The sequence below is a fragment of the Phyllobates terribilis genome, unplaced genomic scaffold, assembly GCF_046119375.1.
Source record: "Phyllobates terribilis strain yellow unplaced genomic scaffold, ASM4611937v1 Scaffold_11__3_contigs__length_659146591, whole genome shotgun sequence".
NCBI classification, from domain to species: Eukaryota; Metazoa; Chordata; class Amphibia; order Anura; family Dendrobatidae; genus Phyllobates; species Phyllobates terribilis.
Window position 1 is genome coordinate 615,414,385 of NW_027362771.1, and position 25,387 is coordinate 615,439,771.

General features: G+C 50.7%; 1 protein-coding gene across 1 annotated transcript; it reads left to right on the forward strand.

Annotated features, from left to right (window-relative positions):
* Positions 1-2,690: 2,690 nt before the first annotated feature.
* On the forward strand, positions 2,691-5,548 carry LOC141165410 (zona pellucida sperm-binding protein 3-like). Its single transcript, XM_073651012.1, has 8 exons — positions 2,691-3,140; positions 3,470-3,585; positions 3,669-3,772; positions 3,847-4,024; positions 4,096-4,216; positions 4,356-4,447; positions 4,874-5,001; positions 5,304-5,548. Exons 1-8 carry the CDS (start codon positions 2,691-2,693, stop codon positions 5,546-5,548), a joined length of 1,434 nt encoding a protein of 477 aa, XP_073507113.1.
* The last annotated feature ends 19,839 nt before the right edge of the window (positions 5,549-25,387 follow it).

Genomic DNA, 25,387 nt, shown 5'->3' on the forward strand with positions numbered 1-25,387 from the left:
GCAACTGCTCCACTTTGGAATATGAAAACAGAGCGGTCTTATTGGTTGCCGTGGGCAATTGCTCCATTTTGGAATATTCGTTCCTTCGCTATGACGCCGAAAATAGGCCCGGTCGCACACTGACCAGCCATGTGTTTAGTGTCATGGCAACATGGTCTACTTTACTAATACGGTGTCAAATCCACAATTTTTGGCCCCAACCCTCATTGCATTTGTTTACACGCCCTTATGTGAAAAGCTGGACCTGTGTAAATGGTGTGTACAAGGCGCACAGAGCCACAGTATAAGCTCGGCCTGCGGGGTTGGTGGCCCCTAGGGGCCGGGGGCCGCTCCTGGTACATGTTGTGCTCTATAGTATACACATCACACATTTTATTAATCTTTTCCAACCGATAGAATTCTATAATCCTCCTTATTGCCGCCTCTGTTGTCATTTTTGAAGAATAGGCGAGAAAAGGCCACAAAAAAATGTCTCAAAGGCCAAAAACAAATGATGTGTTTACCATGATCCTGAAAAATGTGGGAAATGGAAGAAACTAAAAACACCTCAAAACTACTCAAATGTACAGACCTTCAATAGATGAAACACTTTTTTTGTAGTCATTTTTGTAATGGGGACAAAAAAACCCCCCCAAAACTCATCAAATACTCAACGTGTGCACCTTACCTTAGTCTTTTTGCTGAGATTTTGGAGCAGAAACTGAGATTTTGAACAGAAATTGCAAGTTTCACAACCACTTTAAATACTCATTAAATATTCTTCCTCGTCATTTCCATGAAAAATCCACTTTGCTGTTCATATGGGTTTTTTTTTATATTTTTATTGACGATGTTTTGAAATCCTCATTAGACTACGTTCCCACGATGAGTTTTTGACGTGTTGCAGATTTTCTGGACCTTTGTTACTTGCATTTTTTTTTCAAAAATACGCTACGTAAAAACTCACCAAACACTCATCATGGGAAGGTAGCCTTAAGGTAAAAAAAAGGAGCAACACGTGTACTTCTGTACTGTCAAGCTAAGAAAAAAAAAATTGAAAAAAAAAATTCAATAACCTCTTCTAAACTGCTTTAAGAAAAAATAACCCCTTCTAAAAAAAAAAAAAAGTAACAAAAGTTTCTCAGATTTTTCCATCTCAAAAATTTTTTTTTTTTTGCAATGCATAGTTGAGCAAAAATGTTGCAACTTTTGTTTTTTCATAGTTAGAATTAGATTTGCCCAAATGGACAGAGCTGTGGAGGAAGAAGGGTATAAGGCTACGCCTGTCCGTCAAATTCCCCAAAAGTGCCGGCATTTTTTTTAAAATCAGAAATGCTGTTCCAGTCCCTGAATAAATAGTGTGCCTTCTTAAGGAATTGGGAGCATCTTACGCCAGTGAGGCTTAAGTCATTAAGACTGGTGTAAGCACCGTCAGTGTTATTGAATCGGCCCCTGAGTCTTTGTGCTCAGATTTTAGAACGGAACCTCTCCAAAACCTCCTCGTAAGGCTGTGTGCACACTTTTTCGAGCAGATTTTCAAAAAGTTGACATGCTCATTTTTCGGGCGGCTTCCGCTTCGAAGCTACATGCTCTTAATGCTTTTAAAGTATAGCGTGAAAGCTGCCGGAAGTGGACCCACTAGAACGTCGGCAAAGCTGCCCAAAAACCCGTCTCTGGAAAATGACCGCTGGCATTCTGAAGCGTCTTCACCAGGGAAGACTCGGCATCTAAGGGTATGTGCCCACGATGCAGAATTGAAGCAGAAAATTTCTGCAGCGTTTCTGCATGTTCTTGGCAGTAGAAAACGCTTGCGGATTTTACATCCGTTTTTGCAGCGTTTTTACATGTGGATTTGACTTGCGTTTTTCAAATGCATTAGGACCTCAAATCCGCATGCAGAAACGCACAAATAATGGACATGCTGCGGATTTTACCGCAAGGAAAATTCCACAGCATGGGCACAGAACATGCAGATTTTCATTGGGGATCATGGTGCACGGATTACCAAGCGTTTTGCAAGCATTTACACTGCGGAAATTCCAAAGCAAAAATGCTTGAAAAACGCATAGTGGGCACACAGCCTTAATGATGCCATGTGTATATATCCAAACTTGGAGTTTTGATTTTCTGCCCTGAAAACTCAGGGAAAAAACTCAGTGTGCACACATTGTTTTTTTCAGGCAGATTCCACCATAGAATCCTCCTGGAAAAACTGTCAAAAAATGCTCAAGAGAATGAACATGCATTTTATGTAAAAAGAACGACTTGCTGATGTCTTTGAAGTGACCAGTCCGTTCTTCTAACGTTTTCTGCTCAAAAGATGCTCAACAATGTACAATGTAAGTCAATAGGAAAGCTCAGAAGACACCTGGACATCTTTTGGAGCCTAAGTTTAGAGATCTTGTGTGTACATAACCTAAAACTAGTTGAAAACCTTGTCCAAATTTGTTACTATGGCGGGTGATGATCACCACAAATTGCTTGCAATTTCTTCTGATGCAATTGCAAATTTATGCAACATCGCTTTGCAAAAATCTCCTAAAACTTCAGGAAATTGCATGTGATACATGAACAAGAGCCCTGAAGATGGAGGCGGTCAGCAGTGGTCAGCTGAGTGTAATGAGGCATCAGGTGGCGTGATGGTGGTGTGATGAGGAGGGTATAAAGCTCTGCTCCTACCACCTTCTCATTGTGTGTCTTTTGCTGCAGTCATGATAGAGCTGAGGGTCTGGTTGAGGTGGTTGTTTGTGGGTGTCTTATGTGGACCAGGCTTTAGCAATTCTTTGGTTAGACACCGGCGTCAGTCAGATGCTTGGTGGAGGAATTATCAGCCTGGACAAGGGGCTTCTAGAGGACTTGGACAGCCTGTATCTGGACTGGGCTCTTCTAGAGGAGACCTTAGGTTTCAGCCTGTGTCAGGATGGGATTCTAGATATTATGGACAACATTCCCGACAGCTTTCACAACCCCCGTCCTCCCCTATCAGTGTGCAGTGTGGTGAGGACAGGATGGTGGTGTCAGTGTATCGAGACTTCTATGGCAATGGTAATCTGCTTAAGCCCTCAGACTTGAGTCTAGGATCTTGTAGTTCTGGATCCCAAGTTGTTGACTCCATGGTGGTATTTGATAATGATGTCCAGGCCTGTGGGAGCAATTTACAGGTAAGAACATGGCAAAAAATTAGTTCCATAATCGATTGATGGATTCCACCATGCTATTTGTTATGAGGATCACTTTTAGTTTTAGACTTGTGGTCTTGAATATGTAGAGGAAATGTCTTAATTATCTTAATGAAAGATCCCAGGAACCTTTTGAAAGCAGCTATGCCTGTATCTAGAGTTTATTCTGTCAAATTGTCTCTGGCCACCCCCACCCCCCCCATCCTATAGGTTCACACCTGGTGTTGATTGCACTCTACATTGGGGTCTAAGTGAGTGTGAACTTGGGCCAATTCTTTTTTTTTTTTTTTTGGGTCCATGTTTGTTCCCAGGTGACTCCGGAATTCCTGATCTACAAGAATGTGTTAAACTACAATCCAGTCTCCACCAGCTCAGTCATAGTGAGATCCAATCCTGCTGCCGTTCCCATCGTGTGTTTTTACCCACGGTGAGTTTGACTCTACTTCATTTGCCTTCTGCTAGAAACTCCTGTTGCCGCTTGACTTCTCTAGTTTTGACTTTTTTCCATAGACATGGTAATGTGAGCAGTAAGGCAGTAAAGCCGACATGGGCTCCGTTTACTACCACAGTCTCTACAGACGAGAGATTGGTCTTCTCTATGTACCTGATGACTGGTGAGCGTATTAGCAGTAGATGAGGTTGGCTCAGCCATACTTGATTTGTCCTAATGTGTACTGGTGTTTTACAGATGACTGGAGTGAACGTAGGACTTCTTCTGTCTTCCAACTTGGGGACATCTTTAATATAGAGGCCTGGGTGGAAACTGAGAATCACATGGCCTTGATCCTGTTCATTGACTACTGTGTGGCCACCATTACCTCAGATATTGGCTCTGACCCTCGTTACGATATCATATCCTCTAATGGGTGAGCTATGCATTGGGGTTGGCTTGGGGTTTGGCTCCTGGTTTGATAATACTACTAAATCACTTGTTCAGGTGCCTTGTGGATGGGACACAAGAGGATGCCTCTTCAGCCTTCAGATCTCCAAGGTCTCAACCAAATAAGATCCAGTTCATGGTTGATGCCTTCCGGTTCACAGAAACTCCAGTCTCTACAGTGAGAAATGACTTGTGTTTAAAAATATTCTGATGTCTTCAGTGGACCAGTCATACATTGGGTTGATTATCTTTAGACTAGCTTTATGGTTTCATCATATGTTACCGTGCTGTTGACTAAACTGTGATCCTTTTTCTAGGTCTACATCACATGTTCTCTAAGAGCCACAAAAGTTGACCAGACTCCTGATCCAATGCACAAGGCCTGCTCTTACAACAAAGCATCTAGAAGGTCAGAAGGCTTGAAGCCACCTGAGATGAGTTGTACTAGTGACTATATTCCAAGCAGTGATGGTTCTGATGGTCCTTTAGTAGTTTGGACTGTAATAGCCTTACACTTTATAGCATGGCTAAGGGTACTGTTCTAGCTTGCATGTTGGGTTTTAGTCACAGATTTGCATTGTTTCTCTTCTGACATGCTAAAGAACTCTAGTTGGGCCATAACTTGACATCATCACTACTTTATCTGGCACAATTCTTGGTAGATTATAAACAGTGTTGGTGATGGTCATAAATGTCCAAAAAGCTAAAGTTGAGGGTCTGTAATACCATAGTAAGATGACTCCTGTCCTAATGCACCATATTAAGGTTAATGAAATAGTTGGAGTCCCTAATTTACTTAGTCACTCGATTCTCCACCTGTTTTTTTTTTCCTTAGCTGGTCTGCACTCGAAGGCTCTAATAACATCTGTCGTTGCTGTGAGTCCAGGAGCTGCGATGCCCTTCCTGGCCAGAGTAGAAGATGGGGCTCAGTCAATGTAGGGTCAAGGGGGAAGAGAGAAATAAGTGAGTAAATAAACCAAAATTTGGCCTTTTCAGTCATTCTTGGTGCACTTTAGATCTAACCTATGGAGAACCTCAGTGATATTGTGGACACGCAATAAATATTTGGACTTTATTTAGAGATAGGATGCCTACCTGGATAACACTGGGTTCTCATTGTAGTTATTAGAATTGTGAAACGAGGACTAGGCTAAACTTTAGGGGGGGGGGGGGGGGTGAAGGCAGAGTATCTTTTGCCATCGAATACAGATGCTACACTGGCCATAATGGCAAGATAATCCCCCCTCAAACCTTCTCTTGGACAGGTCCTCATCCAGAGGAGCATGCTATGGCCACACTTGGCCCTGTATTGGTCATTGGAGCTGAACATACCCATCAGGAGTCTATTGCAGAACGCATCAAGGCTTTGGAAGTCCCGGAAGAGTCCAAATCCTTCGAGCTGTGGATTTTGGTGGCCCTTGGTTCCATCAGTCTGGTGGTTATAACTGTGGCTCTTGTCTTTATTGGTAGATATGTTGTGAAGAGACTATCACCCCGAGAAGCTCTGTGAAATAAAGACTACCAATTGAGATCTCATTGTTTCTGTGTACTTTACTACTATTCTAGAGCTCAGTCATACAGTATATCACAAAAGTGAGTACACCCCCTCATATTTTACACCTTTTGATGGGACAACACTGAACATATGACACAATGTAAAGTAATGTATCAGTCCGTGTACTGCTCATAACAGTGTAAATTTGGTGCCCTCTAACTCACAATGCCACTAATGTCTAAACCACTGGAAACAAGTGAGTACACCTTTAGTCAAAATGGCCAAATTGTGCCCAGTTAGCCATCTTCCCTCCCTGGTGTCATGTGACTTAGTGTTACAAGTGTGTGTTGCACCATAGTGGGTTAACAAGACAGGTTCCACTCAGAAGAGGCCTCACCATGGTCAACCAAAGATGTTGAGTGCAGGTGCTCCTCATCTAATCCAGTGGTTGGCTTTTCAAAATAGATGTATGATTGCTGCTGAGGTTACAGTGGTGGTTGTCAGTGCTCGGACCATACACTGCATCACATTAGCCTGCATGGCTGTCGTGCCAGAAGGAAGCATCTTCTAAAGACTATGCCCAAGAAAACTCGTGAACGCAAACAGACTAAAGACATTTTGAAGAGACAAAAAAATGATTTGATTCAGATGGTGTAAAACATGTTTGGCAGCCACCAGCTGAGGAGTACAAAGAAACGTGTCTTGGCTACAGTCAGGCATGGTGGTGTCATGGTTTGGGGCTGCATGAGTTCTGTGGGGAGCTACATTTCATTCAGGGAGCCATGAATGCCAATGTGTAATGTGACCTGCTGAATCAGGACATGATTCCCCTTCCCCTCCCCCTCAAATTGTGCCACAGGGCAGTATTCCAACATAATGACCCCCAAACACACCTCCAAGACTACCACTGCATTGCTAAAGAAACTGAGGGTAAAGGTGCTAGACTGGACAAGCATGTCTCCAGACCTGAACCCTATGGAGCATCTGTGGGCCATCCTCAAATGGAAGGTGGAGGAGCACAAGGTCCCGAACATCCACCAGATCCGTGACATCATGGAAGAGGATTTCAGTGGCAACCTATGAAGCTCTAGTGACCTCCATACCCAAGAGTTAAGGCAGTGCTTGTAAATATGGACATTTTGGACACAATTTGGCCATTTTGACTTGGTGGGGGGGAGGAGGGGTGTACTCAATTTCGTTGCCAGTGGTTTAGACAATGCATTATTTAGAGGGCACCAAATTTACACTGTTATGCAAGCTGTACACGGACTACTTTACATTGTATCGAAGAGTCATGTCTTCAGTGTTGTCCCATGAAAAGCTATAATAAAAAATTTACAAAAAATGAGGGTGTACTCACTTTTGTAATTTATCTACAAAAATAGAGGAAATATTAATGGTTGTGTTGATAGGACCTTTCTATTCTTGTGTAGGAAAAAAAATCCCGTAAATTACAGTAGATCTTCTGTAGTTCTCCTAGACCAGTGGCACATAGGTGGATTCTGCATAGTAATCTTAGATGAGCTTCTACTTGGCCTTCACAACTGTAAAGTGTGACTCCGCGAGAGGTCACTAAGCGTCTTCCAGTCTGAGGCTCATGGTGGGACATCTGCAGGTGCATGAGTCTAAGTTAACCTGAGCACCGTCCCCACCTTGTGGCCAGAGGGTTCTTGGCTCCCTGACTATGAAGTCTCTTCTATAAACTTGAGATTACTTATGGCTTCTTCCAATATGAAAGCAATGACATGGCCAATTTCTTCACTTCAGGATTTTTCCCCTGGTGGCTTGTGTTGTGCTGACTTGTGTCACCACCTGCCCCTAAACGGTGAGGCATCAGAGGTGTAGCTAGGGGTTTAGCTCAGGTAGATGCAAAACATCTGAGTGAGCTCCTGACCGGTAACCGTGATTACAACTACGGTGGTGCACTGATTTTACCGCCATGTGGTTGACCATATAGTGGTAGATACCAGTGCTACAGAACATGTAAGACATTACAGTACAGTTACAGATAGTGACTTACAGTTGACGTTCTTTCTGATGAAGTCATCCATTTTTTCTATGTCTTTTCCATCTTGCCCAGACCGACATGACAACTTCTCCAGACACGACTCTTCTACAGAGATTAAAACAAAGAGACATGACTTCTCACATTTCTTGCATCGTCCCCATCTATTCCCAACCTGCACAAACTGCTCATCCTGCTGATACCCCAATACTGAGCCACTGCTACCGTATGTATCCCTATTACTGTGTGTGGCACAAAAATCATGCTTCTCTTAACACCCCACATAATAATGCCACCCCTGTGCCATTTACATAGTAATAATGCCTCCATTGTGCCCTCTAGGTGGTAAAATTTCCCCTTAGAAAATATAAATACCCTAGAAAAGTGTCCTAATTTTGCCCCTTTGTTAACCACAAAACTGAGTACCCCTATAACAATAATACTTCTTTGGTGCCCATTTAACATTTAATAATGTCCACTGAGTCCTCCAATGTACAGCTCCTCTATACACAGTATGGTGGGAACACAGTCATTATATACATAGTACAATGGGCCCCCAGCTCCCCTGTACACATTATGGTGGGCCTACAGCTTACCTATACATAGTATGATGGGCCCACAGCTCCCCTATACTTAGTATAATGGGCCCACAGCTCCTTTATACACAGTATAATGACTTCCACAGCTCCTCTATACATAGTATGATGTCCCCACTGCTCCCCCAAAACACTATATTGTCCCCCACAGAAGCCCTCACTCTGTATAATGGCCTCCACAGTAGTTCCCACACTATCCCTCAAACTGTCTAATGGCCCCCACATTAGCTTCCATGCTGTATAATGGCTCCCACACTTTAGGAGGACCCACACAGATGTCTTTACAGTGTACCAGAGCCGCACACGCTGTAGGCCCCCATGGTAGCCCCAAAGCTGTATAATGACCCTCACATTAGCCCCCAAACTATAATGGCCCTCACATTAGCCCCAAACTATAATGGCCCTGTAGCGTCCATGCGGGTCCAGTTGCCACAGAGGTACTGCATCTCTGCCAGAGGTGTCGTACCCCACTCTCGGGTAAGGAGGAAGCACTACCTGGGACCCAAACACTCACATCCAACACTACAACACTCCATTAGGGAAGGGCAAGATTGCTCCTGAGGAAGAGCACAGACCCGGTCCCTGCCTGGAGGATGGAACTAAGTAGAGGAGGTGGGTGGAGGAAGTAGTTTAGGGGAGCACTGAAGGGAGGACTGAAGGTAGAGGGGACCACATAGAGTGACAGTTGGTAACGTGGGTCACATGACAGAGTATAAAAGGAAGGGTAGAAAGATCTGGAAGGGTCCTAGGAGCAAGAGCGCATTGAGTGAGGACCGGGGAGAGAGAGTTAGTCAGTCAGAGGAGCTGGTGATAGGAGGCTGTCATAGGGAGTGAAGAGAGAAGACCGGAGCAGTGAGAAAGGCTCCAGAGAGAGAGAAAGGATCTTAGGGGCACGGTGTAACATACCTGGCGGCGTCCTTGCATGGTGGTCCATCTCCCACTGTGCAAGAGCGCGCACTTGATCTCCAGTCCAGAATGTCTCTCTGGCTTCCCTCCATGCTGTCTGTTTGTGTCTGTTTCTGCTGCTTAAGGGCGGCTCCCGATCACTTCCTGCTTTTTGTACCTGCTGTGGGTCACACCCCTTGTACGTCCTCAGCCTATTGCTGACTGTCACCTGGTATATAGCTCAGCTGCTCCCATCTATCCCTGCCTGAGCATAGTGTTTCATTCAGTGTGTGCCTTCACTCTGAAGATGCCAGGTCCCGTTCTTTGTCTCCTGTCTTGCGGTATCAGTTCCCGTGTCTGAACTGAGTCCTGTCTATGTCTCCTGCCTTGCGGTATCAGTTCCCGTGTCTGAACTGAGTCCTGTCTGTGTACTCTTGCCTGCTGCCTTTCCTGGAGGCTGTATTTCCAGGCCTGTCTGAACATGCTCCTAGCCTGTTCCTCCCGCCTTCTAGGGGCCGATTACCTAGATCCGTTCCTGTATCTTGTCTGTCCTGTCTGAACACGCTCCTAGCCTGTTCCTCCCGCCTTCTAGGGGCCGATTACCTAGATCCGTTCCTGTATCTTGTCTGTCCTGTCTGAACATGCTCCTTGCCTGTTTGTCCCGCCTCTCTGGGGGCCGATTACCCAGACCTGCTCCTGTATCTTGTCTGTTCTGTCTGAACACGCTCCTTGCCTGTTCGTCCTGCCTCTCTGGGGGCCGTATTCCCAGACCCGCTCCTGTGTCCCGCTCCTGTGTCGGTCTCGTCCGTACACTCAGTTCCAGTCTGTACTCTCTCCTATCTTTCATCTGTCTTTTCTCTATGTCCGTTCCTTTCCTTTTTCTGCAGAGTCTGAACTCGTACCTAACTCCTGCCTGTTGTCTCTGTACTCCCGTTTGTGAGTTTGTGGTCCACTCGCTACTTCACTGCAAGTACCCTGTGGGTGTCTGGCTCTGCCTTTCCCTTCCTGTCTGTTCCATGTGAACAGAGCCCTGTCCCCCCTACTCAGCCTTGCCTGCTCTGACTCCTTTGCTCACCGCTCCGGCGGTTCTAGTCTGCTCTGACTCCTTTGCTCACCGCTCCGGCGGTTCTAGTCTGCTCTGACTCCTTTGCTCACCGCTCCGGCGGTTCTAGTCTGCTCTGACTCCTTTGCTCACCGCTCCGGCGGTTCTAGTCTGCTCTGACTCCTTTGCTCACCGCTCCGGCGGTTCTAGTCTGCTCTGACTCCTTTGCTCACTGCTCCGGCGGTTCTAGTCTGCTCTGACTCCTTTGCTTACCGCTCCGGCGGTTCTAGCCTGCTCTGACTCCTTTGCTCGCTGCTCCGGCAGCCTTGCTCCGCTCTGACCCTTTTGCTCGCTGCTCCGGCAGTCTCGCTCCACTCTTGCTCACCGCTCCAGGCGGCCTCGTCCTGCTTTACTCTTGCTCACTGCTCCAGCAGTCTCGCTCAGCTTTGATCCTTTGTTCACCGCTCCTGGCGGCCTTGTCCTGCTCTACTCTTGCTCACCGCTCCAGGCGGCCTTGTCCTGCCCTGTTCTCGCTCACCTCTCTGGGCGGCCTCTCTCTGCCTGTATTGTTCCTGAGTCCCAGTGTGTTCTGGGTCCTATCCCGCCTGTGTTCCTACCTGCTAGTGCCTCCCTGTCTGCACTCTAGCTGTGCTTGCCTGTACCCCCCTGCCTGCTTACCCGCCTGCCTGCATACCAGTCGTGCCTGCCTATACCCACCAGTCTGTGTGCCAGCCTACCAGTCTGTTCCTGTATTCCCCTGTGTGGGTCAACAGCCGTGTCCGGGGTCTGTCCTGGAGTAGCACCTGGTCCCTTTGCTCGGTTCCTCCTTGGTGCACTGGCGTCGTATGCCGTCGTGCGACCCTGGTCGGATCGGGTGAATACCTAGTTAAGCCCCTCCAGGCATTCACTCTCCGGCACGGTCCAGTGGGATCACTACAATCACACGCACACGCTGCTCAGCCCGGGCGTGTGCATAACAGCATGCTCAGGCCATGGTTCCCGTTGAGCCCCACGGCCTTCGCTCTCTGAGAAGTTTTCCAGCGAATACATGCATTAAAATAAATAAATAAATTTTTTTTTTTCCTTAGCTGAGTTCCAGGCGAATTACGCACCGTCCAGATGGATCTATCAGCTCTCGTTCCTGCGGATCCGCCACGTTACTATGGGGATCCAAGACAGTGTCGTGCATTTGTGGAGCAATGCATGCTACACTTTAAGGCCTACCCTCTCTATTTTCCTTCCGATTGGGCTAAAGTGGCCTTTATGATTGACTACCTAGCGGGTGATGCCTTGAAATGGGTCACCCCCCCTATGGGAAGCATGGGATCCTGTCGTCCTTGACCTGCAGGCCTTCCTGGTGGCCTTTCGTATGGTCTTCGAGGACCCTAACCCTGAAGCCCCTGCTGAAGCTTCACTTCCCAATATCCCGGAGCAGCCCCGACGGGTAATGTGTGTGGGTAGCGCAATAGTCCTCCAGCCCAATGAGACTACTGCCCACCCAGAATCCTCACAGGGTGACTACGCTTTCTGGAATACTTCTCCCAACCTCAAGAGGCAGTCCAGACGTGCTAGACGTAGAGGCAAGCCGTCACGCCAGGGTCTGTCCTCCCTGAGACCTCCTGACCCCAACCTTGAAGTCCCTACTGAAGCTTCATCTCCCTGTATCCCGGAGAAGCCCCAACGGGTAATGTGCGTGGGTAGTGCACCAGTTCTCCTGCCCGAAGAGACTTCTGCCCATCCAGACTCCACACAGGAGAACTTCCTGCACCCGGCATCAGATGCTTCACCCACTTTAACCGGTGTGCATGTCCAAGGATGCTCCAAAGCTGTGGTTACCTCCAGAGTCTGTGCACCTCTACTACCTGGTGGAGGACCCCCTGTTGCCTCCTGAATCCTCCGGGATACCACTCGATGACAAATGGAGAGAGACTTCTCTACACCCGGTACTCGATACTTTGTCCGCTTCGTCCTGTGAGCCTGACAATGGGTACCCCAAAGTGGTAGTTACCCCCGAGTCTCTACACCCCTCCGACCAGGCGGAGGACCTCCAGTTGTCTCCTGAACCCTTCGGGGTGCGACCTGGTAGCGAAAGGACAGAGACTCTCCTATACTCTGTACCTGATACCTCGCTCGCTTCGTCCACTGAGTCCAACCTAGTGTACTCCGAAGCAGTGGTTACTCCCGAGTCTCTACACCCCTCCGACCAGGCGGAGGACCTCCAGTTGTCTCCAGAACCCTTCTGGGTGCCACCTGGTGGTGAATGGACAGAGACTCTCCTATATCCTAGATCTGATACCTCGCTTGCTTCGTCCAGTGAGTCCGACCTAGTGTACTCTGAAGCAGAGGTTACCCGTGAGTCTCTACACCCCTCTGACCAGGCGGAGGACCGCCAGTTGTCTCCAGAACCCTTCGGGGTGCCACCTGGTGGTGAATGGACAGAGACTTTCCTATACTCGGTACCCGATACCTCGCCTGCTTCGTCCAGTGAGTCCGACCTAGTGTACTCTGAAGCAGATGTTTTCTCTGAGCCTCTGCACTCTTCTGACCCGGCGGAGGACCTCCAGTTGTTTCCTGAATCCTCCGGGGTACCACCAGATAACAAAGAGACAGTGACTTTTCCTCATTATGTACCTGATAACCCGTCTATTTCTTCCTGTGAGCTTGACAAGATGTACCTCGAAGCAGAGATTACCCCCAAGTCTCTGTCCCCCTCCAACCCGGTGAAGGACTTCCAGTTGTCTCCTGTACCCTCTGGGGTGCCACCTGAAAATATGTGGAGAGAGACTTCCTTGTGTGCTGTTCCTGGTACTCCACCCGTTTCGTCTGTTGCTGAGGATGGCTGGATAGGAGGTAGCATCCTAGCTAACCAGATGAGATCAGTTTTTCCTGTGGACAGTGGAAGTGATCTCCTTGAAGTGAACGACTGGTCCTCTAATTCCCTGCAGAAGATTCTGGCAGGCCTGAAGAAGAGGGGGCGTAAGGGGGGGGGTACTGTAACATACCTGGCGGCGTCCTTGCATGGTGGTCCATCTCCCACTGTGCAAGAGCGCGCACTTGATCTCCAGTCCAGAATGTCTCTCTGGCTTCCCTCCATGCTGTCTGTTTGTGTCTGTTTCTGCTGCTTAAGGGCGGCGCCCGATCACTTCCTGCTTTTTGTACCTGCTGTGGGTCACACCCCTTGTGCGTCCTCAGCCTATTGCTGTCTGTCACCTGGTATATAGCTCAGCTGCTCCCATCTATCCCTGCCTGAGCATAGTGTTTCATTCAGTGTGTGCCTTCACTCTGAAGATGCCAGGTCCCGTTCTTTGTCTCCTGTCTTGCGGTATCAGTTCCCGTGTCTGAACTGAGTCCTGTCTATGTCTCCTGCCTTGCGGTATCAGTTCCCGTGTCTGAACTGAGTCCTGTCTGTGTACTCTTGCCTGCTGCCTTTCCTGGAGGCTGTATTTCCAGGCCTGTCTGAACATGCTCCTAGCCTGTTCCTCCCGCCTTCTAGGGGCCGATTACCTAGATCCGTTCCTGTATCTTGTCTGTCCTGTCTGAACACGCTCCTAGCCTGTTCCTCCCGCCTTCTAGGGGCCGATTACCTAGATCCGTTCCTGTATCTTGTCTGTCCTGTCTGAACATGCTCCTTGCCTGTTTGTCCCGCCTCTCTGGGGGCCGATTACCCAGACCTGCTCCTGTATCTTGTCTGTTCTGTCTGAACACGCTCCTTGCCTGTTCGTCCTGCCTCTCTGGGGGCCGTATTCCCAGACCCGCTCCTGTGTCGGTCTCGTCCGTACACTCAGTTCCAGTCTGTACTCTCTCCTATCTTTCATCTGTCTTTTCTCTATGTCCGTTCCTTTCCTTTTTCTGCAGAGTCTCAACTCGTACCTAACTCCTGCCTGTTGTCTCTGTACTCCCGTTTGTGAGTTTGTGGTCCACTCGCTACTTCACTGCAAGTACCCTGTGGGTGTCTGGCTCTGCCTTTCCCTTCCTGTCTGTTCCGTGTGAACAGAGCCCTGTCCCCCCTACTCAGCCTTGCCTGCTCTGACTCCTTTGCTCACCGCTCCGGCGGTTCTAGTCTGCTCTGACTCCTTTGCTCACCGCTCCGGCGGTTCTAGTCTGCTCTGACTCCTTTGCTCACCGCTCCGGCGGTTCTAGTCTGCTCTGACTCCTTTGCTCACCGCTCCGGCGGTTCTAGTCTGCTCTGACTCCTTTGCTTACCGCTCCGGCGGTTCTAGCCTGCTCTGACTCCTTTGCTCGCTGCTCCAGCAGCCTTGCTCCGCTCTGACCCTTTTGCTCGCTGCTCCGGCAGTCTCGCTCCACTCTTGCTCACCGCTCCAGGCGGCCTCGTCCTGCTTTACTCTTGCTCACTGCTCCAGCAGTCTCGCTCAGCTTTGATCCTTTGTTCACCGCTCCTGGCGGCCTTGTCCTGCTCTACTCTTGCTCACCGCTCCAGGCGGCCTTGTCCTGCCCTGTTCTCGCTCACCTCTCTGGGCGGCCTCTCTCTGCCTGTATTGTTCCTGAGTCCCAGTGTGTTCTGGGTCCTATCCTGCCTGTGTTCCTACCTGCTAGTGCCTCCCTGTCTGCACTCTAGCTGTGCTTGCCTGTACCCCCCTGCCTGCTTACCCACCTGCCTGCATACCAGTCGTGCCTGCCTATACCCACCAGTCTGTGTGCCAGCCTACCAGTCTGTTCCTGTATTCCCCTGTGTGGGTCAACAGCCGTGTCCGGGGTCTGTCCTGGAGTAGCACCTGGTCCCTTTGCTCGGTTCCTCCTTGGTGCACTGGCGTCGTATGCCGTCGTGCGACCCTGGTCGGATCGGGTGAATACCTAGTTAAGCCCCTCCAGGCATTCACTCTCCGGCACGGTCCAGTGGAATCACTACAATCACACGCTCAGCCCGGGCGTGTGCATAACACACGGGAAGTGTGGAGTCCACCTGTGCACCCGAGTTCACTCCGACCGTGAAGAGATCAGGTCGCAGTAGGTGACCGGCCTCAGACTAGTGGATGACTGCAAGACTCAGCTAGCAAACCGAAGGTTGCGGTATCTCTAAGTGCTGTAGCCAAAAACCACACATATTCGCTGAAAAGGTGGCCATATAGGACCAAGGGGACAGAGAGGATGTCGCCCGACAAGGCCCACGGCCACTGGCTCGGGACACTGTGTGTGAGGCACAAGGCAGGAGGGCGAGAGCCAGCGCAGAGAGACGACCCGGGAAGGTACACAAGAAGGGGGTCCCGATCAAGTGCATCCAAGTTATCCGAGAGTTGGCTGGATCACTTCCCCGGAGGACACAGGACTCGGTGGGCTGTTATAACATGGCTAGCAGTTGTAACCTGGAATATCATAAAAACTGTGAGTAAACACTTGAAGACTGCACCCCGCTGTGTCCTTGACTTAATTGCTGTGTCACCTGCCTTGCACTACAACACTAACTTCCAAAATCTCCCATTTAACTGCCCTGTGGCCTAGCTCTACCCGTGGAGAGCTGAACCATCTCTGCTGCGTCACCAACAGCCCCAGTGGATCTGACCAGCAGCGGCGGCCACCTATAACCGCATACCATGGGTGGTGTCACAAAACTTTATCCCCAAAACTTTATTCCCCTCATTTCTTTATTTTATTTGACCGTCCCGGGCCACAGACCGGGTTACTGCCACCGTGACTACCCCAAAATAGAACCGACCGGCCTGGCTACCGATAACCCCACGGCCCCAGGGGGCGCGTCAACTTGTCGTCACGAACAGGATGTACCGACCTGTTATACCGGGTCTCGTGCACCCAGAGACTGTGTTTGAGACTGAGTAGTGACGCCCGCCCAGAAGCAGCAGGCGCCATGTGTATGTCCAAGGAAGTTAAGCAGCCTCCCATCGTGGGCTGGGCTACAGAATGGCGCGAAGAGCCATGCCCACCCTGTACAACAACGGCCATATCAATAGACTTGTCTGTCAGCCAGGGGGACCCGCCTCCTCGTGTGGCCGACAGCGAAACGAAACTCAATCCGCCCATGAAAGGGGAGAGGGAGGAAGAAGCCCTGGGAGAAGGGCACATACACTGGCGGCTGTGGAGAAGACACAATAAACCGGGTACGCGTGATGGCGATGTGGCGCCCCTGCGGGTTCAGTCGCCACAGAGGTACTGCATCTCACCCAGAGGTGTGGTACCCCACTCTCAGGTAAGGATGGAGTACTGCCTGGGACCCAAACACCTGCATCCAACACTACACTACTCCAGACCAGCAGGAGGGGCAAGATGCACTGCTTCGCTGCTGAGCCCTGTCCCTAGCTGGAGTGGGGGAAACAATAGAGGGGGAACCATGTAGTGGGTGTGGGTGGAGGAAGAAGATCAGGGGAGCACTTGAGAAGGAGGATATAAAAAGGGGAAGCCATCTTTGGAGTTCGGTTCAGTTCAGTTGAGTTCAGTCAGGGGAGGACAGTGAAGGGAGCAGGAGCTCTGCAGGAGCTCTGCTCAGGAGGAAGAGAGACTGAAGAGAGGAGAGTAGCAGGGAGGAAGGCTCCAAGAAAGGAAGAGTGGATCCTAGGGGTATGGGAAGTGCTGGAGGCCACCCGTACGCCCGAATCTACCAGGAGTGGAAGGATCAGGCTGCAAAGGGGACCGGCCCCTAACTAGTGAGAATTGCAATATTCAACTAGAAACCGGAGGCTTCTACATTTCCAGGGTGTAGTTGCCACAGCCGCAATTAATCGCCAAAAAAGTAGCCACACAAGATCCAGGGAACTCCAGGTTGCCCGCCAAAATCTGCGGTTACCGGCTTGGGACACTGTTTGCGAGGCGCAGGGCAGGAGGGTGAAAGCCAGCACAGGAAGACGACCAGGAGGGACACACAGAAAGGGGTGCCGCTAAGTGCTCTTGAATTACCTGAGGGTTTGCTGAACCCCTCCCTGAGTAAACACCGGACGACGTGGGTGGTTATGAACTGCAGTTGTAACCAGGAGCAACGTGAAAATCGTGAGTAAAACCCTGAAGACTGCACCTCACTGTTTCTGTGAATTTTTGCTGCACCATCACCCACTGCACCACACTGCACCACTACAGTTACTTCATCATTCACCTGCACAGCAACGCCCTGGAGCTTAGCTCTACCTGTGAAGAGCTGATCCAACTCTGCTGCATTAACAACAGCTCCAGAGGATCTGCACCGCAGCGGCGGTACTATATAGCCGCATACCACAGGTGGCGTCACGAACATTAAATACAAAAACTAAAAAATCCCCTTTTATTGACCGCCCTGGGTCACGGACCGGGTCACCGCCACTGTGACATCTCCCCTAGCAACGACCGGCCCGGCACCGAGTACCCCACGGCCCAGGGGACGCGTCATATTTTGGCATCACGAACAGGATATGATCCCACCCGTTATCACCGGGTATTGTGCGCCTGGAGACTGTGCTCTATACTGAATGTGGCGCCTGCCCCAGACGAACGGGTGCCATTATGTGGTTTATCAAGGACAACAAAGAACCTCCCATCGTGGGCTGGGTCCCAGAATGGCGCCAAAAGCGCAACCCGCCCCATGTGCCTGTGGCCATATGCCTGGATCTTTCCATCAGTCTGGGGAAGCCACCTCCGGGTGTGGGCGACAGCAAACAGCCATGAGACCGCCCCAGAAAGGGGAGAGGAGAGAAGAAACCTTAGAGACAGGGCGGAGTCTCCAGGAGTCTAGACAGACAGCACCCGGGAGGCAAGATGGAGAAAGGTCAGCCTGAAGCTCGGTCTTGTGGCCTGCAAAGGAGTGTGTGGCGCCCCTGAGGGTTCAGGCGCCACAGAGATACTGCACCTCACCTGAGGTGCGGTGTCTCCCTTCTTTCAGGTAAGATGGGGGTGCTGCACGGAACCCCAAACACCTGCATCCAACACCACACTGCTCCAGGCCGGTTGGAAGGGCAACATGCAGAGCGCAGGTGCTGAGCCCTGACACTGGCTGGAGTAGGGGGGAACCCAAAGTTAGGGGGAACCAATAGTGGGTGTGGGTGGAGAAAGCACTGATACAGTAGATATAAAAGGAAGACATCTTAGTTCATATCAATCGAGTAAGGAGTGGAGTTTAGTGAGGGCTGTTCAGAGGAACAGTCCGGGAGCAGAGGCTCAGCAGGAGCTCTGCTCCACAAGTTAGGGCCCAGGATAGAGGCCCCGGAGGGGAGCAGGGAGTAGGCTCCGTTCTAAGGAAAGGATCCCAGTGGGTACGGCGCGTGCAGGACGGCACCCATACGCCCCGCTCCTGTCAGGTGTCAGGAGGGATCGGTTGCTTCATTCTAATCCCTAGGGGGTCAGGTTGGTCCCGGATCCGACGTACAGGAAGGACTTCAGCATACCCGAGCGGGATTGAGAGTGGGCAGCGTAGGGCAGCGGTGAGAAGGACCAAGTGTGAAGACGGTCAAAGTAGGAACACGTGAAAGTGGGGTTCCGCCAGGCATTCCTAAGCTGCTTGAGGAAGGACTGAACCCCTGCCCGGTGAACGCAGTGCGACGAGGGAGGCCTTCACCTGTAAAGTGCACTTGTGAATTGCCTAAGGACTGTAAGTAAAACCTTGGATGACTGCACCGAACAGCCTCTGTCTGTTTCTTCACCGGCGCCATTATTCCTCACCGCACTACAACGCCCAGCGCACCATTCATCTATTCTTACACTGCCTTGAGGCCCGCTCCGCCTGTGGGGAGCCATTCCATCTTTAGCTGCCCTGACATCTGCCTCAGAGGACTGTTACAGCGCTGGTGATCCTCACCAGACACTACAGGTGGCGTCACGAACTCTCTGAACTATTGTTACTAATACTTTGTGCACTGACCGCCCCTGCGCATGGTGCCACAGAACCCAGAAGGGTGCATGGACGGATTTCTCCACAAGAGGCCCTCACTACATGCAAACACTTCCACCTCATACCAGCAGAGGGAGCCCTCATAGGGATATATAAAGGGAAGGTGGAGCCAGGCAGTTCAGTTCTTCAGATAAGATTAGTTACAGTACAGTGTGCTCTGAAAAAGAGAGCAGCACGCAAGCTGCTGTGTGAGGCAAGCTAGGCCTCCAGCAGCACTGAAGCCTAGTGAGGGCCCCGAGCGTGGCCGAAGGCGAGAGGAAGGAAGGAGTCATAAAAAGGGGGCAGAGGAGCATACCAGGCTCACCCCAGTATATATACCGGACACCGGGTCCAAGCCTACAGGGCCCCTTTACACCCAGTAGGGATAACCGGAATCCCAGGATGACTAAAAGTCCCTGGCAAACCTGAAGCTAGACACATACAGGACCAGGAACCACGAAGGCCCCGACGTCCAAGGAAAGTGGTTACCAACCGGAGGTCCTACTTCAGAGCAACAGGTTGAGTAAAAGCAGGACACATAAGCTAGGCCCAGTTGCAGGCTGGCCAGGAGCTTATACAGAGGCAGACACGGATCAGGAGGCCTTATACCCGCTCCCTGGGGAGAAGTCCAAAAGTGCGCCCTTCACCTGGAGTACCCTGGACCCTATCTAACAGCTGTACCAGTAAAGGTAACAAAGCAAAACCCCCTGTCTCTGTCCGTTACTCCGGCTGCCCCATCATTTTTCCCCTGCACTGCAACGCCCAGCGCACTTTCCACCATCTATCTATCTACACTGCCCTGAGGCCTGCTCCACCTGTGGGGAGCTGTACCATCTTTAGCTGCCTTGACACCTGCCTCAGAGGACTGTTGCAGCGCTGGTGACCTTCACCAGACACCACAGGTGGCGTCACGAATTCTCTGAACTTTTATTAGTATTTGATACCCCTTTGTGCGCTGACAGCCCTGGGCCAGCCACCGTGATATACTACCCCGAATAGTAAGGCCCCTGGGGGCGAGTCACCCGCTTCTCCCAATGCCAGCACTCCCGGTTGCCTGCCCCGGCGGAGAAGAGATATGCTGGGACAACCGGGGGGGGGAGATCTGATGGGGCTCTCGCATGAAACAGAGTCCGCTGTCCGGCAGAGGAAAGAGTTCTGCCGGCGGGAGCTCTGGCAGCTTGAAAGGGAGCGACGCGCGCGGGAGGTGCACAGTGAGCACCTGGAGGCTCGAGACAAGGCCGCCGAGGTGCAAGCACGCCAGGCGGAGACAGCCAACCCCAGCCCCCGTGAGGAAGGCCTCATTGTTAAGTTCAACCTCAAGGCTGGGTGGGGCTTCATCCGAAGTCCCGAATTCAACCGGAACATTTTTGTAAACCGGCGGGATGTGGAGCCCGAGTTGGAAGAAGGCCATCCTGACCGGAACCTCTATCCGGGAGATCGAGTCACGTTCACCCGGCATCATGGTGAACGTGGCTGGTATGCCCTGCAGGTGTACCACGTCACCCAAGATACCCCCCTGCAGGAAGTCACTCGTGACCCGGCTGGGTCAGGGAAAGATGAGGAGTACACCAGGCGGGGATCCCATTACTAATAGTCTTTGGACTAAATGTATCTAGTCACCCGTCAGGGTGCAGCGTTGCAGTTTATGTTCTATAGTGTGAAAGTTCAATAATGTTTTTCTAAGATGTGCACTTCTCCCATTACCCGTTCGGGTACACAGGCTGAGGACTGTGAGCAGCCGGACATTGACATTGTATATAGTTCAGCACTTCTTAAAGTGCACCCTCTTGGTTTTATACTTGAAACATAGTACCTCAGAACAAAAACCCGTTTGGCGTGGCGGAAGATGAGGTCCAGTATCTGGATCATCTACGCCCTGCAGCCACACCCAGGGCCTACGTTGAGGGTTTGCAGACGGTTCCCTCATGCTGCTACTGTTGCACCCTGGTGCAGGAACTTTATTGAAAGTTGATTTGCCTGAAAGTGCTCTTATAATGTTTTATAATGTAACGTAACTAGTAATGTTTAAAGAAAATGTGCCTCCCATAAAGGGAAGAAATGTTATGTGTTTGTGATCTTATATGCGGATGCATCTTTAAAATTTTTGCATGTCATGTATTCTTGTTTTGCTTTGTTCCAGCCCGCGGACGTGCTGTGTTTTACCGGGGGGGGGAATGTGATGCCCCTGAGGGTTCAGTCGCCACAGAGATACTGCACCTCACCTGAGGTGCGGTGTATCCCTTCTTTCAGGTAAGATGGGGGTGCTGCACGGAACCCCAAACACCTGCATCCAACACCACACTGCTCCAGGCCGGTTGGAAGGGTAACATGCAGAGCGCAGGTGCTGAGCCCTGACACTGGCTGGAGTAGGGGGGAACCCAAAGTTAGGGGGAACCAATAGTGGGTGTGGGTGGAGAAAGCACTGATACAGTAGATATAAAAGGAAGACATCTTAGTTCAGATCAGTTGAGTAAGGAGTGGAGTTTAGTGAGGGCTATTCAGAGGAACAGTCCGGGAGCAGAGGCTCAGCAGGAGCTCTGCTCCACAAGTTAGGGCCCAGGATAGAGGCCCCAGAGGGGAGCAGGGAGTAGGCTCCGTTCTAAGGAAAGGATCCCAGGGAGTACGGCGTGTGCAGGACTGCACCCGTACGCACCGCTCCTGCCAGGTGTCAGGAGGAATCGGTTGCTTCATTCTAATCCCCAGGGGGTCAGGTTGGTCCCGGATCCGTCGTACAGGAAAGACTTCAGCATACCCGAGCGGGATTGAGAGTGGGCAGCGTAGGGCAGCGGTGAGAAGGACCAAGTGTGAAGACGGTCAAAGTAGGAACACGTGAAAGTGGGGTTCCACCAGGCATTCCTAAGCTGCTTGAGGAAGGACTGAACCCCTGCCCGATGAACGCAGCGCGACGAGGGAGGCCTTCACCTGTAAAGTGCACTTGTGAATTGCCTAAGGACTGTAAATAAAACCTTGGACGACTGCACCGAACAGCTTCTGTCTGTTTCTTCACCAGCGCCATTATTCCTCACCGCACTACAACGCCCAGCGCACCATTCATCTATTCTTACACTGCCCTAAGGCCCGCTCCGCCTGTGGGGAGCCGTACCATCTTTAGCTGCCCTGACATCCGCCTCAGAGGACTGTTGCAGCGCTGGTGATCCTCACCAGACACTACAGGTGGCGTCACGAACTCTCTGAAGTATTGTTACTAATACTTTGTGCACTGACCGCCCTGGGCCAGCCACAGTGATAACACCAGTATTTAGCCATCGGCCCCTGGGGGTGAGTCAAGTGCATCATTCCTCACCCTGGAGGGAATGCTGTTGAAATTGTCCCTGGAGGATACTGGATTCCTCCGAGATGAGATGCAGGAACTGGGCAGGAGAATGGAGGAGACCAAACAAGCTGCAATTGCCACTTGGAGAGCGGAGCTCTTGAAGAAAATGATGACCCAGCAGCAGTCTGCGCTGCAAGTGACCGGCAGCGCCCCGGCCCCGGCGGAGCTGCGTAAAGACCAGGAGGTGTCAGGCCGAGCTGAAGCAGTCGCGGGAGCAGGTAGGAGTGAAGTCCCTGTCCCGGACGCGGCTGGCGCTGCTCCATCCCTGATCCCCCTGCAGGTTGAGGCTGATGACCCGGCTGGGCCAGCCTACAGCAACCAATGTTCCCCCGGAGGGGACCCCACTATTGAACTGTTTGCTTTAAAAGTGAAAGAAACTGTATATAGTTACCCGGGAGGGTATTGCAATAATGTTGAATGTTTGAAAAGTGTGTTTATTTAGAGTACCCGGTAAAGGTACAAGGACATTTAGCCTGTGGACGGTGAGCAGCTAAAAACTTTCCATGTAAATAGTTTGCACTTCTTAAAGTGCCTCTTATTGGTTTTATATTAAAAGACCACTGAACAAAAACCCGTTTGGCGTTGCCGAAGACGTGGACAAACACCTGGATCACCTATGCCCTGCAGCCACGCCCAGGGCCTACGTTGAGGATTTTCGGATGGGTCCCTCATGTTCATCAGATTGCACCTTGTTCAGTGGAATGGATACCCGGATATAGATTGCACTGTAGTCTATTGAAAATGTTTAATATGAAAAATGTTTTATATGGAAAATGTTTTATTGGAAGAAGATTTTATAATGTTTGTAAGCTAATAAGAAACCTGTAACGTTCAAGAAAATGTGCCTTCCATAAAGGGAAGAAAAAGTTGTGTGGTATTCTTCTATGTGAATGCATTCTAAAAAAAAGTTGCATGTCTTTAAAATACTTTGTATTTTTACTTTGTTCCAGCCCGCGGACGTGCTGTGTTTTACCAGGGGGGTATGTGGTGCCCCTGCGGGTTCAGTCGCCACAGAGGTACTGCATCTCACCCAGAGGTGTGCTGAACCCCTCCCTGAGTAAACACCGGACGACGTGGGTGGTTATGAACTGCAGTTGTAACCAGGAGCAATGTGAAAATCATGAGTAAAACCCTGAAGACTGCACCACACTGTCTCTGTGAATTTTTGCTGCGCCATCATCCCCTGCACCACACTGCACCACTACAGTTACTTCATCATTCACCATCACAGCACTGCCCTGGAGCTTAGCTCTACCTGTGGAGAGCTGAACCAACTCTGCTGCATTAACAACAGCTCCAGAGGACCTGCTCCGCAGCGGCGGCTCCATATAGCTGCATACCACAGGTGGCGTCACGAACATTAAATACAAAAACTATAAAATCCCCTTTTATTGACCGCCCTGGGTCACAGACCGGGTTACCACCACTGTCACATCTCCCCGGCACCGAGTACCCCCACGGCCCAGGGGGGCGCGTAAGCGAAAGAAAGTGGAAAGGCTCCGGTGCGACAAGTGGACATGCAGGACTTCCCCAGCCGCCCGGAGGGAGCTTTGGAGCAGATGCCCCAAGGAGTCCCGAAGTTTCTGCAGGCCGAAATACAAGAACTGGGTCAGCAGATGAGGCAGGCCCAGATGGACGCGGTAGAAAGATGGAAGGATGCGCTGCTGGAAAAGGTCTTCCGTCAGTGGACGGAGTTATGGCCTGCTTTTCAACTCCAGGAGGGAGACGAAAAGAAGACGAGTGGCACCGGAGAGGCAGCTACAGCAGGTAACACCCCTGCCCTGGTGACTGAAGATACGCTAATTGGGCCCCTGGATCCCACAACAGTCCCTATACCCACCTGGGTGAAATGCAACGTGGAATGGGACTGGTCGGTGCAAGAGGAGGGTAGGCTGGCGATTCCATTAATACCTGTGCCAATGCCCCAGGCCGTCTGCACAGGCAGAGTAGAGTGCAGATGGGAGGACCTGGGAGGGGACCTGATGGGATACCCTGGGGAGGCCCAAGTAAGAGAGACCCAAGAGTAAACTCTGAAAAGAGACGAGTTCTGCCGGCAGCAAATTCAGAAGTGGGAGGCGGAGGAAAAGGAGCGGCAGACCCGATGGCAGGCCATGGAGGAGCGGAACATGAGAGCCAAGGCCCAGGCCTGCAAGGCCAAACCCGCAGACCGGGGTCAGAGAGTGCTGGGCATGGTTGTAAAGTTCAACCTGGACAAGTGCTGGGGTTTCATCCGGGAGCGCAATAGAGCCCAGGACGTATTTGTGACCAGGAGGGATGTAGAGTCGCATCTCCAGCAAGGTAATCCCGACCGCGACCTATATCCCGGTGACTGAGTCACTTACACCAGGCATCGAGGAGAGAGGGGGCAGTACGCGCTTGATGTATGGAAGGCGAACACGGAGGACATGCCCCTGACTTCTGGTTCCGCTGACCCTGGCCGTCCACAAGCAGCTTCTGCCCCAGCTGCAGCTAAATACCCAGTTCTGCCGTCTAGTGGTAGACAAACAGATGAACTCACCGGACAGGGAGAAAGAGCTCACCCTCAGCTTTTGCCGTGGAAGCAGCCACAAGTTCCACCCCGGAAGTGGCAGGAGCCATAGAGCTGATGGACCAAAGAGTGAACTGATGTAAAATAGTTGGAAAATCATCCAGATAGGTGTTTTAAGAGAAATAAATTAGTACCCGTTTAAGCAAGAAAGACGCTATGGTTATGGACAGTGAACAGCCAAAACTTTTATTGTAAAAAGTTGCCACTTCTTAATGTGCTTCTTGTTGGTTTTATAGGCCATTGAACAAAAACCCGTTTGGCGTGGCCGAACACGTGGTCCAAAGAGTGGATCAGCTATGCCCTGCAGCCATGCCCAGGGCCTACGTTGGGGGTTTTAGGACGGGTCCCCCATATTGTACTAGAAACAGTGAGATGGACACCCTGAAAGAGATCTCACTACAGCCTTCTGAACTTGTTTGAGAAAGTGTTATTTAAAGTAATCTTATATTGTCTTATATACTCAGTAGTTATATGTAACGTTTAAGAAAAAGTGCCTCCTATAAAGGGAAGAAAAAGTTGCTTATTTACCGTTTTTACCTGTGAATGCATTCTTAAAAATGTCTTAAATCCTTCTTTTCTACTCTGTTCCCGCCCGCGGATGTGCTGTATTTAACGGGGGTGGGGGGTGGGGGATGTGGCGCCCC